The 14,716-nt window shown below is 37.1% G+C and overlaps 1 protein-coding gene across 1 annotated transcript; it reads left to right on the forward strand.

The window, feature by feature from the left end:
• The first annotated feature begins 961 nt into the window (after positions 1-961).
• On the forward strand, positions 962-8,676 carry LOC132546125 (uncharacterized). Its single transcript, XM_060209821.1, has 5 exons — positions 962-1,336; positions 5,252-5,575; positions 6,337-6,464; positions 6,763-7,018; positions 7,339-8,676. The coding sequence occupies exons 1-5, from the start codon at positions 962-964 to the stop codon at positions 8,653-8,655; spliced, it is 2,400 nt and encodes a 799-aa protein (XP_060065804.1). The 3' UTR covers positions 8,656-8,676.
• The last annotated feature ends 6,040 nt before the right edge of the window (positions 8,677-14,716 follow it).

Genomic DNA, 14,716 nt, shown 5'->3' on the forward strand with positions numbered 1-14,716 from the left:
ATCTTCCCCACATGTTTCTCCCTCTATACTATATTATAACATTATCCCCATAAATCTTCCCCACATGTTTCTCCCTCTATACTATATTATAACATTATCCCCATAAATCTTCCTGACTTGTTATGCTACCGGTACTATCAAATAATATCCCCATAAATATTACCCACTTGTTACTTTGTCAATATTGTTCTAAAATTTTTACTCTGTTTCTGTAAGTCTTTTTCATTTGTACCTCTTTCTATAAGTAACATTATGTCAAGTTAGAAATTGATGAAGTTGGTAAAAACAAATAAATTTTCATGTAATACATATATAAAGTATAAATTAAGATTTGAAAAATGTTACTTAGGAATCCAGAGAATTACTAAAAATATTAAGATGTTAGAAAGAATTTGGTTATCACTTAATTATGGCTAGGAAATATGTTGACAAATACCAGAAATATTTCTAACTTGGAATCATGTTTACACCAGGATATCAGTGATCCACTTCTCACAAGATCACTTCCATACATCACTAAGAAAGTATTTGCTTAGTTGATATTTCTGAAATGGAGTTTAGTAAAAACCAGATTTCCTAAAAGATGTTAATTATTTGCTAGCTGAAAACTGAGGTGTCAGTGAGTAGGTAAGTGTGACTGTGTTGTAGTCTGGCAGTCATTGATCTATACACCATTAAGTCGGCCAGAACTCCAGTATACAGCACTGACAAGGCTTTAAACCAGGTCAATACAAGTTATTCATATCTTTGTGATTTGTTGAAATACAGGTAAGTTGTATTTATATTAATATAAGGTATGTTTATACATGTCTGGCATATGTCGTGTTCTGGTAGCTTGTTGTCACTGGGATTTAAACAGGTAGAGATATTTTTCCTTATCATTTAAAATAATTTCTTTCAGAAATTGAAGTCTTCAGCAAAGTTGCTAGACCACGGGTAGATCCAAGGAACGGTTTTCACCATGGTCAGCATTCCTGATTGGTCAAAGTTTGCTCGGGTGCAGGAGGGTCTCAAGGATTCCCGTAATGTGCACCTGAACAAATACTACAAACAGCGGGAGGAGGAAGCCATCCGCCAGGCTGAGGAGCGAGGGTACTTCAGGGTTCCCACACAAACCTATCTTCTTGAGGAAAATGATTTCCGTAATGGCAGGAAAGTGCATGAACTTGGCCAGCTACAGCTGGTGAAACTGGTTGGAGTACACCTTCGGAAGATTGGTGACATCGCTTACTGTGTAAATCTGCGTATCTGTATCCTCAACAATAACTTCCTCACTAAGATCGACGACCTTGCATCATGTCGCCAACTAGTCAAACTTGATCTGCGTAGTAACCAGGTGAGTACATAATGGAATACAGTAATGGAAACATACAATACTGTCCTCATGAAGACTTTTTATATAGTGATTTGTATGTTTATGGCCTTTGGTATATTGCCATACAGTTCTAGTTGTTAAAAAGGATTCAAACAACTATCAAAAAACTTGAAGATAATAGGCAATCACAACAAGCTCAGGATACCAAAATGATAATTTATTATCATTCGTCTACCGGTTTCGCCCGAAACATATGGGTTTCTTCAGGACCTTTCGGTATCCTGAGCTTGTTGCGATTGCCTATTATCTTCTAGTTCCTACTATTTTTCAATCGCCCTGCATACCTGGAGGTATCCAAGTAAGGGACCATGGAACCTATTATAACTTTACTAAAAGGCGTAGCCTCTACACCATCTTTGATATCAAAAATCTTGTAACATTTTTATATAAAAGATGAATGGACAAAGTATTCAGACCTAGGGTTGTTTATAGATTAAACAAGGATTAACTAAGGATGGATAGGATCAGCTGACAAGATTAGCTTATACACAACTAGAGCCACCTAATAAACATTTAGTTATCAATAACACAAATTTCTTGGACTTGTGCAGTAATTTGTCAAACTTGTAATTTTTCAGACTTGTAACTTGTCGCACTTGTATTTTATTAGACTTATGTTTCAGGCTGGTAATTATTCGGACTTGTAACTTGACTGACTTTAATTTTTCAGGCTGGTAATTTTGAGACTTGTAATTTTTCAGACATGAAATTTGTCAGACATGTAGTTTATCAGACTTGTTATTTTTCAAGTTTATAACTTTTCAGACTTGTAACATGACAGATTAGAATTTTTCAGGCTGGTAATTTTTCAGATTTGTCGCTTGTCTGACTTGATTTTTTTAGGCTGGTAATTTTTCAGACTTGTAATTTGTCGGATTTATAATAATAATGTTACATTACAGAATAAGTTCGTTAGGCTTTTGTGTCTAAATTAAATATTATGACTTAATGAAAAGACCATTATTAGATATTGGACTACAGTATGTTAATAGTAAAACTATGCAGGGGCCTTATTATATTAGCTGAAACATAATCAATATGCAGATCACAATGTTATATGGTGGTATTGTGGGAGATTTCACACATGATCTAGTCTCAATAGCGGCCTTTTATTCCCCTCAGACAAGATGTTAACATGAGTTGATTTAGGGAGATATCATCACAAAGCTTACGTCCTGATTATTATGAATGTCTATTAAAGCTCTCTCAATTATCTCTTTAATTCATCAAAGTTGAAGAATTTTGTCAAGTTTGTCGACGTTCTTAGAGTTTAAATTCCCACAGGGGGGCCAAAATATACTGCTGGATTTTTCCTGAACAGCTGAAAAAACGAATTGAACCAAACGTGATTGGAATTTTGTTCCTAACTGTGACACCAATGTAATAGTTATCATGATAATTTCCTGTGGGGCTGATTGCTGATATAAGTTTCTGATATATTAAACAGCATTTTATTTTTGTAGGTATATGGAATGAAATTGAGTTGTTGGTTTTTTTTTAAAATCATATCTGTTTTTTATATCTTATTTTTTCAAATTAATATTGATGGGTGAAAGGTCATACCTACTACATATTGAAGTTTTATGGATATTATCATTGATGTAAAAAAATACATTATAAAAAATTTGACATGTTTGAAGCCTGTGGTAATACAAGTCTTTATCTCGAGACAGGAGCTACAAAATTGTAGATGTTTACTTTTCATTACTGAGTCACACTGGAGTTGTATTACCCAGCTTGTGTATAGTTTGTGGTAATAATAAATATGCAAATCTTGGAGCTCACACAATAACTGTAGGACTGGATTATAATCATTAATAATGGTTTTGATGAAAAATATATCTTTGATCTGTCCTGTAGACAGTTTTGACTTTTTGAGAGACGGAAGGCTAGACTCACTGAGGTGTATAAAATCTCTATATTGATTAAGTGCTAATATCCTGGCAGCCCTTTATCAATCACCTACTGGAGATTTAACATCGGATCAATTTAAAGTATGTCATTCTAGAATTGAAAACACTTGAAAATAGATTAGTTTCCTTGAGGTTTATCATTATAGAGAAACAAGTGGAAGTTTTAATCGGGTAGGAACTCTTTAACATTGGCATGTAAATGTTAGATGGTGAAATATTGACCTTTAGAAACATTCTAACCATGAATATTACCAAGTTGAGTTAGCAGGAATTCCTGTACCATGTTGTACAGACCTTGGTGGCTTTAAAAACCAGTTGACAGATAATTAACATACATGAGTCTTTGTAGAAACCATTACCAAGTCTGTGTGTATATACTTTTGGTATATATCTAGTAAACAATTTATTGTCCTTTCTGTCAGATCCACCGAAGAAAATGTAGACTTTAAATACCCAGCTATATAGATCACTGCTTTTCTTGAATATGTTGAGTTACAATGAAGGTTTTTATCTCTTTGGTAGGAGTGTCATAACTGATAACTTTCTGAAAGCTTGTCACACGTACTGAGCGAAAACTTCACCTTTTGGAATGTCAACAGGTTAAAACTGTATATGTTATAGAGGTTATCATTTTTCATTTTTCTCAGGAATCGAACCAAGGACCTCTGGTTTACTAGTCTTACACTCTAACAATAGAGCCAAAGAGCGGTGTCAGTAGAAAGTGACTAGTTTTTACCTGGGTTACATTTATGGAATTTATAACATGTATGTAGTAAGAGCCAACGTCAGTTGTGAATAAGTGGGTATTAGGTGGGTACTTCGCTGTGAATATGGATACGACAGGCATACAGGGCGATTTAACAAGGAATAAAAGTATGTTCAATGAAGATATTAATCACAACATGCTCACGTATTACCTGTTAAGTTTAGTTTTTATTCTGTCTACTAGTTTTGCCTCTACGGCAGAGGCTTCATCAGGATAAAATTTCTCAGAATTTTTCCCCTGAAGTACTCTCAGGGAGGAAAAATGTTAACCGTGACCTAATGGACAATTGACCGGAACTTCTGTACTTGTTAACTTTTATAAGTTGGTTATGTAAATGACTATTCATACATTGAAATTAAAAATTAAACAGAAAATTAAAAATTAAGTGTTCATATTTCCATAAGAGAAATTGGTGTCAGTATCTGATACCTTTGGGGTTACTCTCATTCTATGTCCTTTGGTAATTGATAATGATTAATATCTTCATGTTTGAAGTTAGAAATAATGAATTAAATCAATGATAGAGGCACAATTTTATCTATAACTGTTCGGCTAGGGTAGTTGTTATCACCTGGGCATGTTACAGTGTTTCTTGTGTACTATACTGTACATAAATTAACATGTATCTGCAGTTATTACCATAAGATTAGTTGATGTAATTTATTCCGACTATAAAAAGATAAAGTTGGTTATCATGTAGCTATGTCATGTTAACTCTTTCATTTACTGAGCAATAAGAAATTTATAATTGTGTAAAGATTATTTTTTTAACTTCATTATCATGAAATAATTACCTTTTTTACACTTACTATCCATGTCTTGAGCAAGTATCGTAAAATTTCACACCCTGGAAAAATAAGCACCTATTAGCTCCCATGTAACAAAAATGGTGGTTAAATATGTTTTGAATGACAGCATAAGTTTCATCTCAATTTTGCATTAAATTTTTCACAGGAAAATCATATTAAGGGTGGTAAGCAACAGGCATCTTGTTACATTCTATTTCAGTTCACCTGTCATAATTTTGTCTATCGGAACTTTTGAGAAAACAAGGCACAGAAGTTCAGTCTTTGAATGATAAAGTAATTTTAATGGACACTTCCAACATGATTTTTAACCAGCTTTATAAAGGAGATAATTTGTATATTTGTATTACTATGTTTTTATTAATCAGGAGCTTCCCAACATCTGTTACAGCTCAGCAGTATCCCCGGAGTGGCATTCTGGTCTGGAATGAGGAAGCTAAAAATTATACATCTCCATGACAACCCACTTGGAAAGTACGAAACATTACAAAACTTGGCAACATGTCCGTCACTGATGGCGCTTACTCTGTATGACACACCACTCAGTCTGAAACGAAACTATCGACACCATGTTGTCAACAGTATCTGGTCACTCAAGGCTTTAGACCACCATGTTATATCTGATGAAGAAATCATCGAGGATGCCATCTTTGGTGGAAGGTTCGGAACACTACATCCAGCTTTCAGGACTGATCTATGCCCCCCTACATTGGAGGTAGGTGTATCACTATTCCTACAGGACTGATCTGTGTCCACCTACATTGGAGGTAGGTGTATTACTTTTCCTACAGGACTTATCTATGCCTCCTACATTTGAGGTAGGTGTATTACTTATCCTACAGAACAGATCTATGCCACCCTACATTTGAGGTAGGTGTATTACTTATCCTACAGAACAGATCTATGCCCCCCTACATTGGAGGTAGGTGTATTACTTATCCTACAGAACAGATTAATGCCACCCTACATTGGAGGTAGGTGTATTACTTATCCTACAGAACAGATCTATGCCCCCCTACATTGGAGGTAGGTGTATTACTTATCCTACAGAACAGATTAATGCCACCCTACATTGGAGGTAGGTGTATTACTTATCCTACAGGACTGATCTATGCCCCCCTACATTGGAGGTAGGTGTATCACTATTCCTACGGGACTGATCTATGTCCACCTACATTGGAGGTAGGTGTATTACTTATCCTACAGAACAGATTAATGCCACCCTACATTGGAGGTAGGTGTATTACTTTTTCTACAGAACAGATCTATGCTCTCTCCCCTCTAAATTGGAGGTAGGTGTATTACTTTTCCTTGATAAGCCAAGGGATCTGTGCCACCTATGATAGAAGTACTTACTCTGTAACAGTTGAAGATTTAATCTGAGATGCAATCATATCATTGTCAGTAGAATTACTGTGTAAAAGAAAGTAGGATGTTGTCACAAGAGTTTAAAGGTGGATGTTTTATTTACTGTAGGACTCCGACTTCCAAGAGGAGTTGTATACTGTTTATCTAGTGGAGGCCTACATCAATCATATCCAGGCACACCATTCTCCCGTCCTCATCATACAGCGCTTCATGAGAGGTTATCTCACTAGGAAAAGGTAAACACACAGTATATAAACTAGGAGTCATTTTACAGGGCCAGGATTCTGTGAAAATATAGGAATATATTTATACAGGACTGGTCTCAATGGAAATAAAGAAAATCAAAAATGTCAACATGAAAGAATCTTTCAATGAAATGGACAACCATGTTCAAATCTTCCATTATAAATACTTATGTAGGAACTGACCATTATTGAGCTATATGGGTCACCAAAATCAACTGAAATATACCTGTCTATAAAGAACACTTTTTGTTTGTTAATGAAAACACTGACATCTGTTTCTGAAAACCAGATTTGGACACCTTGGACAGAAGCTCAGTCAGTTGAAGCAAAGTGGTGACCTGTCATTGATTCCGTCAGAGCTGATCCCCCCACCCCCAAGCTCCTCCCCAGCGTTTGGTGCCAGTGCCAGCGGCCAGGAGGTAACCGTACCTGGAAGTTTAAGCATGGACTATGATTCTTATATAAAAAGCCGTCAACCTGACACTTCACCAGCGCCACCTAGTGAAGGAACAATCACATCTGTTGCAAAACCTACAACCTCAGAGGTAAGAAAACAGATACTGTAGTACAATTTTCTTTTGTACATTACAGAGTTAGATTACTGACATGTATGGCCAGTAACCTATATGACCTTTATGTATTCTACACATAATAGATATCTTATCTCTGTGACTTTCAAATGTAAAACTTTTGTTTGTTTACAGAGTATAATAACCAACCCATGTGACCTTTGACCTGCAAAATCTTTGTATAGCATAGAAACCTGACCTATATAACCTTTGACTTTTTGATCTTTATATGCTACAGAGAGTAGATAATAACTGACCTATATGACCTTTGACATTTTCATCTTTGTATGTTACAGAGTGTAGATGAGCCGCACCCAACACCATTAGAGGGTCAGACACCAGTCCAGGATGATGATATTGGCACACCAAAAAAACGGAAAAATCTTCTTATCAACCTCGCAAAGCTTCAAACAGGAACATTTTCAAGTTTGTACGATGAAGGTATTGCTGTAGAGACAATCTTGCCTGAAAACTCACGTGAGAAGCTTACAACTGCAACTGAAAAGAAATCACGTCGCAAGAAAAGGAAAGAAAATCCAAAGAAAGTGGTCAAAAGTGTTAAACAGTTTTTTGGCCCTATTGTTGAGTCATCCCCAGCCCAAGAAGAATCTCCAAGGGAGGAGGAAGATGACACACAAATCACAGAGTACCGTCTGAGGGGAATTAAACCTGATGTCATGTACCTTGATGCCACAACAGAAATGATTCTGTCAAAGCAGGAAGCAGGTCGTCTAGTAAGGGATGCAGAGGATGAAATTCACATGAGAGCAAGGGATCTACCCAAACCCAAAATCACTCCTCGCAAGTCTGTCAACACTAACCAACGCATGTTTGCTCGTGTGCACGGCACCATGGGAATCTCCAGCTTGTTGGCTGTCCATCAAGCATATCGTGATCGGGAAAAAGCTGAACAGACTGCAGCCAAAATGGAACACATACTTACAATGCGCGATGAACGTGATAGGGCAAAGGAGAGAATACGTCTTCATAATGATGAGAAACGTAATATGGCTCTGCGAAAGCGTGATGCTGAACGAAGCCAGATGCTGGAAATTCTGGAGAAGAAGGAGATGAAAAGACTAAGTTACTTGGAGAAACGTACGGATTTGAAGGCAAAGTCTTCAGACTATAATAGATCTTACAAAACAGACTTCGCTTTTATCACTGAATTCAACAATCAGCATACATCCGTGTCAAATGCTCTGATGCGACATGACAAGCAAGCCCGCACTGAGGATCACATCAATCTGAAGACAGACATGGTTCAGACACATAACACTGCCAAGGTGGAGCAGCAGGAACTTGTAAAGAAATACATGGAGCACCGTCAACTGATGAGGCAGACTGAAGCAGCTATGGCTCGGGCCACACTGGATACACGTATGTTACAGGAAGCCAATGACCGTCTTTTCGAAGCCAAATCTCGTGTGGCCCAACAAAAAGCACGTAGAGAGACTGTACAAACTTTCTACCCCCTCCCACAACATGTTACTCCAGCCCCTGGGGCCAGCAACACTGAGCTCCCTGCTGTTAGCCCAGGGGCTACGCGATTTGAGGCAAATATCATTATGAATCAGGGCCGTGTGGGTAAGCACCCCACTTTACTCACATGAGCATAACTCCAGTAGCAGGTTGCTGGCAAACTCAATGATGTAAACCAGGCATTAGACAGGGTAACCATAGAATTAAAAACAAGAATTTGTGAGATTAAAGGATCAATTTATCAAGGCACTTTTACATGATTTAGTTATTAATGATGAAATTTTAGCCCAAATTACACAATACAGCCATGTCAGCTTGTTATATAATCTTTATACTTTTAAAACCAATAATTTTTACTTTTTAGTAGAGGTGATGATGAAATCTGGTATTCTAACATACTTATGTCTGATTAATGCAGGTCCCTATATACACAAGTTCTTATCAAATACATTGCTTTTAGTTTAATAACTGGTCCCTAGTGATAGGTCAGGACACACACAAATTCTGATTTAATCTGAAGTCTGGGGTTGTACATCGTCCTTAGTAACAAGTCCCTAGTGATAGGTCAGGAAACACACAAATTCTGATTTAATCTGAAGTGTGGAGTTGTACATTGTCCTTAGTAACAAGTCCCTAGTGATAGGTCAGGATGCACACAAGTTCTGATTTAATCTGAAGTCTAGAGTTGTACATCGTCCTTAGTCCCTAGTGACGGTTTGCCATTATATCTATATTTAGAAGTTGCCCTGGTTGAGTGACAGATTTTTTAACGTAGACCTGCAGTTTAGCCGTTCTGTGATATACCTGATTAAAATAGCCACCAACTGCTGATTTAATTGTAAAGCTGTGATAATGAGATGTTAGGCTGCTCATGTTATGGTGCTTTGTCCATCTAGCATAGAACTGTTTTTTGAAGCAGTTTCCAATGACTGAGAGACACATGATGGTAAAGAAGAGCTATCAAGTTCGTTCATATGATTGGTGTCAAACTGTTAAATTACTTGTGAATTGCCAACAGCCGGGCAGAAATGACAAAATCCATGTTATTTATTATTTTTTGAAGCCTGTTTCAATATACCGTACCACTGTGATGTTACATCGGGTTAGAAGATTTACCAGATGAGCCATACAGGTCCATTGGACCTCTTGTTTAAATTTACTATGTGCTTTATAAATTTTATTATTTTATAGATCATGTTTTTGTATATACGTTTTTTACAGTCTTACTGAAATGTTATTGATATATGTGTTGTTTTCTGACTCAATCACTTAAACTAAATATATTTACTGTCCTGTGATCTCTACAGGATCTGTTGACCTCATGAGAGTATTCCATTAAACTAAATATATTTACTGTCCTGTGATCTCTACAGGATCTGTTGACCTCATGAGAGTATTCCATTAAACTAAATATATTTACTGTCCTGTGATCTCTACAGGATCTGTTGACCTCATGAGAGTATTCCATTAAACTAAATATATTTACTGTCCTGTGATCTCTACAGGATCTGTTGACCTCATGAGAGTATTCCATTAAACTAAATATATTTACTGTCCTGTGATCTCTACAGGATCTGTTGACTTGTGAGAGTTGATGTAACAATCACATAAATAAACTATATCTCTGAATTACGTTGTCCTGTTATACATTCACAGGAAAGGTCAGTAACGTCACATTTACACCAGAAATGTCCCAACATGTCCAATATACTGCAGTTTAAGGCTTTGACTCAAAGTGTTAAGTGTGTTCATAATCAGGAGGCTTTAATTGTTAAGTTCCATGCTTGTGTACATTGTATTGCATAAAAACATGGAAATGTAACTAGAATTATCCAATCAAAATGATGCTAAATAAAGCACAACATGTTTCGTTTAAATTCATTCTTCTGAATGTCACAATCAATCAGACTAGATTGATCAGGAGAGGAGATCACCAGTCAGGATAACTATACTGGAAAAAAGGGCATTTACTTCAAAATCAATGAATAAAAAAATCATGTTACATTGACAAAACAATCCGACATAAATATGTCCATTGATCATACGAGAACCTGTCAGGGACTCCATCAAAGTGAGATTTGGTGCATTGGCAAAACTGCTGTACTGGCAAACTGACTGGTCAATCAGTAGAATGGCCCTTCTCAATGTTGAGGAACTACTGTGGTAGAGTGGCCTTTCTAAACATCAAGGAGACTACCTGTGTTAGAATTACTCTACATCACTTATTTTTAGTAATTTTATGTTTTAATTGACCAAATACAAGTAAAACAACTACAGTTCAGAAACAAAGTTTATTTTTAAAAAAAATCAGTTCTACAACATGTATAGAAGACAAATGTAATGGATAAAAGCTTTCCCAAATAAAACGAGTTTCTGGCTTAATTGAAAACTGGTGACTTATCACTGACCATCATCAAGGATTATTTTTCAAACATTTGCTTCAGGTTGGTAATGTCTAGAATAAAATTTCTTACAATACAACCAGTAGAAGGTTTAGGTGCGATGTTTCGATAACTACACTGTCACCTTCATCAGAAAAATGACCAATGTGAAGTGTACAAAACTGATGTAGGCAGTTTACAAGATGGTAAGAATCAACCAAGATTTTCTGTTGTACTATAATCCTTTGTACATTAAGGTAAAAAGAAACACATCACCTATACGCTTACATGCTCTAATGCTACACCCAGCCTGTGCTCTACAACTCCCAATGTTAACCCCACACCTTGTACTCCTATGTCCTCCAATGTTAACCCCCCCCCCTCCTTCTTCTTATATTCTTTCACCCTTCAATGTTAAACCCCCTCCTCTCCCTGTACTCCTACATCCTCCATTGTTGCCCCCCCTCTCCATCCTTCCCTGTACACCTGCACCTTCCAATGTTGCCCCCTCCTCCCCTATGTACACTTACACCATCCAATGTTGCCCCCCATCCTCTACCTGTACACCTACACCTTCCAGTGTTGCCCCCTCCTTCTCCCCTATGTACACCTACACCCTCCAATGTTAGCCAGCCCCCTATCCTCCCCCTGTACACCTACACTCTCCAATGTTAGCCAGCCCCCTACCCTCCCCCTGTACACCTACACCCTCCAATGTTAGCCAGCCCCCTATCCTCCCCCTGTACACCTACACTCTCCAATGTTAGCCAGCCCCCCATCCTCCCCCTGTACACCTACACCCTCCAATGTTAGCCAGGCCCCCCATCCACCCCTGTACACCTACACTCTCCAATGTTAGCCAGGCCCCCCATCCACCCCTGTACACCTACACTCTCCAATGTTACCCCCTCCCCCACCTTCCATCCACCCATAATACTCCTACAATGTTAAAACCCCATTCTCTGTACTACACCAAGACAAGTTTATACAATTTGACAGCTGTAAAACCAGTCTCCTGTCATCAACAATACATTACTGCTAATTTGTATTACATGTACATATCTGGTAACTCTTTATCAGATACCCAGGTATTATAACAGAACTACTAAACTTGCAAAAAAATAAAATTAAAAAAAAAAAGCAATCAAGTCTGAAGTAAAAACATTTTATACAACATATTTTTGTTAATTTTGTGGGTACTCAATATCCACAAATGATATGTCACATACTGTTGAAATTAGTATGAATAGACTTCTAGTATTTTCTTGAAAAATCATGAAAACTTATCCCAATGAAAATATTGGAGTTTACAGATGCACAAAGAAATGGCAGATACTCAACACAAAGCTCAATTAAATGGTAGGTACTCGACACAAAACACAGAGAAATGGTAGGTACTCGACACAAAACACAGAGAAATGGTAGGTATTCAACACAAAACACAGAGAAATGGTAGGTACTCGACACAAAACACAGAGAAATGGTAGGTACTCGACACAAAACACAGAGAAATGGTAGGTACTCGACACAAAACACACAGAAATGGTAGGCACTCGACACAAACACAAAGAAATGGAAAGGGACCTACTCAAAACATTTATCAAGAAACTAGAGTATTTAAGAAAAAATACTTTTAAATCTATCATCTACATGCACATTGAGTAAATACAGGTAAAATATTGGTTATGTGTCAACACATAAGAAGGTCATCTTAAAAAACAAAGTGGAATATGACAAAAGTGTAAAAGAGACATTATCATTTCATTCTTGTAAAATACTGAGCTAGCTTAAGTGGATGAATATCAGTCTAAAAATCAACATGGATTTAATTCCAAACAGAAATGTAACCTTTTTTAGAGTGTCCATGTTACCCCTTGAATACAACACGTAAAGTTATTTCCCTGTTGCTAGTCATCTGCTGCCGGATACTCTCAGATGAATTTCTTGTCAGCTGGTTCTGTAGAGTGTGTGTCTAGTATCGGTAGAGTGTGAGTCTAGTATCAGTAGAGTGTGACTCTAGCATCAGTGAAGTGTGTGTCTAGTATCAGTGGAGTGTGTATCTAGTATCGACAGAGTGTGACTCTAGCATCAGTGGAGTGTGTGTCTAGTATTGGTATAGTGTGTATCTAGTATCGGCAGAGTGTGACTCTAGCATCAGTGGAGTGTGTGTCTAGTATCGGTGGAGTGTGTGTCTAGTATCGGTAGAGTTTTGAGTCTAGTAACGGTAGCGTGTGTGACTAGTATCAGTAGAGTGTGAGTCTAGTATCAGTAGAGTGTGACTCTAGTATCAGTAGAGTTTGAGTCTCGTATCAGTGGAGCATGTGTCTCGTATCAGTGAAGTGTGAGTCTAGTATCAGTGGAGTATGACTCTAGTATCAGTGGAGTATGACTCTAGTATCAGTAGAGTGTGAGTCTAGTATCAGTAGAGTGTGTGTCTAGTATCTGGATCTGGAGCCACTGGATAAAAATCCTAGTCTCTCTGAAAATTCATGAATAGAAAGACTGATCCAATGCCTGGAAATGATGAATCAGTTGGATTGATTAGAGCATCTATCTTTAGTTTGAAGGTTACATATGACCTAACAAATTTGTTTTAAAAACTATTGTTGGGCAGTCTTTTCTCAGAAAACATAACAGATCAAGATTATCAATAAATAGGACAACATTAAATCAACAATAATATGTGTATACTAAACACGATAAAAACTGAACACTTCTAAGGACTTTCTGAACTGAAATCTGTCAATCATCAGGACCAAAAATCATGATCAGGTTAAAATTTACACCACACTGGCATATGGTATATCCTGTTTTATTCAACCTAGAATACAGACATACCAGACTGCATCTTGCTATGAGTCTAACCATTGAAATTGGATCAGTTGAGACCTTGTTTGACTGTGACAAAATATTTATCATTAAGAAAGGTACTATTTGACCTTTACCTTTGACTCCATGATGTTAAGCACTGGTTAGTTGATACCTTATTTGATACCTTGACCTTCAGTCAGGCTCCTCATTTGTTCATTGCGATCAACTTTGGGTTATAATGCGATAGCCAATTACTTATCGCTGAAATATTCAAATTTTAACGTTGACCTTAGACCTTGACCTGTAGTCAAGTGTCTTTATCATAATGTAAAAAGAAAATATTTTCCAGTAAAACAATTGAAATCTAACCATGGCCTTTTACATGATGACCTTGACATGTGGTCAGGTCACATATGATTTCATTCAATCAAGTATCATTATATCATAGTAAATATTTACTATTAACATTGTTGTGTGACATATTTTTGCTGTATTTTCTTATTTCTGAATATGATAATGGTGACCTCAACCTTTGACCTATGAACACAAAATGCAATTGAAAGCTAGCACCTCGAGTAAAGAGACAATGGAAAAAGTCAGAGTGCAACCATCCTAACAGAACTATGTAATGATTTTTTGCAGAAACTGACTTATATAACATGAACCTTTAACCTCAGGACCCGGAAGCCACTCAGAAGCTGGCATTTCCTTCCAAGAAGCTTTAAGCGAAGTTTGAGTGCAATTGTTTGACGTGATGAATTTGACCTGTGACAAGATGACTTCTCATTTGGTCATCCCTTCAGGTAAAACTCGTCAATGGTCATCCCCTCAGGTAAAACTTGTTAATGGTCATCCCCTAAGGTAAGACTTGTTAATGGTCATCCCCTAAGGTAAGACTTGTTAATGGTCATCCCCTAAGGTAAGACTTGTTAATGGTCATCCCCTCAGGTAAAACTTGAAATCATCCCCAGGTAAGAAATGGTCTAAGGTAAGACTTGTT

Source organism: Ylistrum balloti, unplaced genomic scaffold, assembly GCF_031769215.1.
Source record: "Ylistrum balloti isolate Yb309-2 unplaced genomic scaffold, AGI_CSIRO_Ybal_v1 Utg369874, whole genome shotgun sequence".
Lineage (NCBI taxonomy): Eukaryota > Metazoa > Mollusca > Bivalvia > Pectinida > Pectinidae > Ylistrum > Ylistrum balloti.

Coding starts and splice junctions, on each gene's coding strand:
- LOC132546125 (XM_060209821.1), top strand. CDS start 962: ATGGTCAGCATTCCTGATTGGTCAAAGTTTGCTCGGGTGCAGGAGGGT. Junction 1,337..5,251: donor TTGATCTGCGTAGTAACCAG/GTGAGTACATAA, acceptor CATCTGTTACAG/CTCAGCAGTATCCCCGGAGT. Junction 7,019..7,338: donor CAAAACCTACAACCTCAGAG/GTAAGAAAACAG, acceptor TGTATGTTACAG/AGTGTAGATGAGCCGCACCC.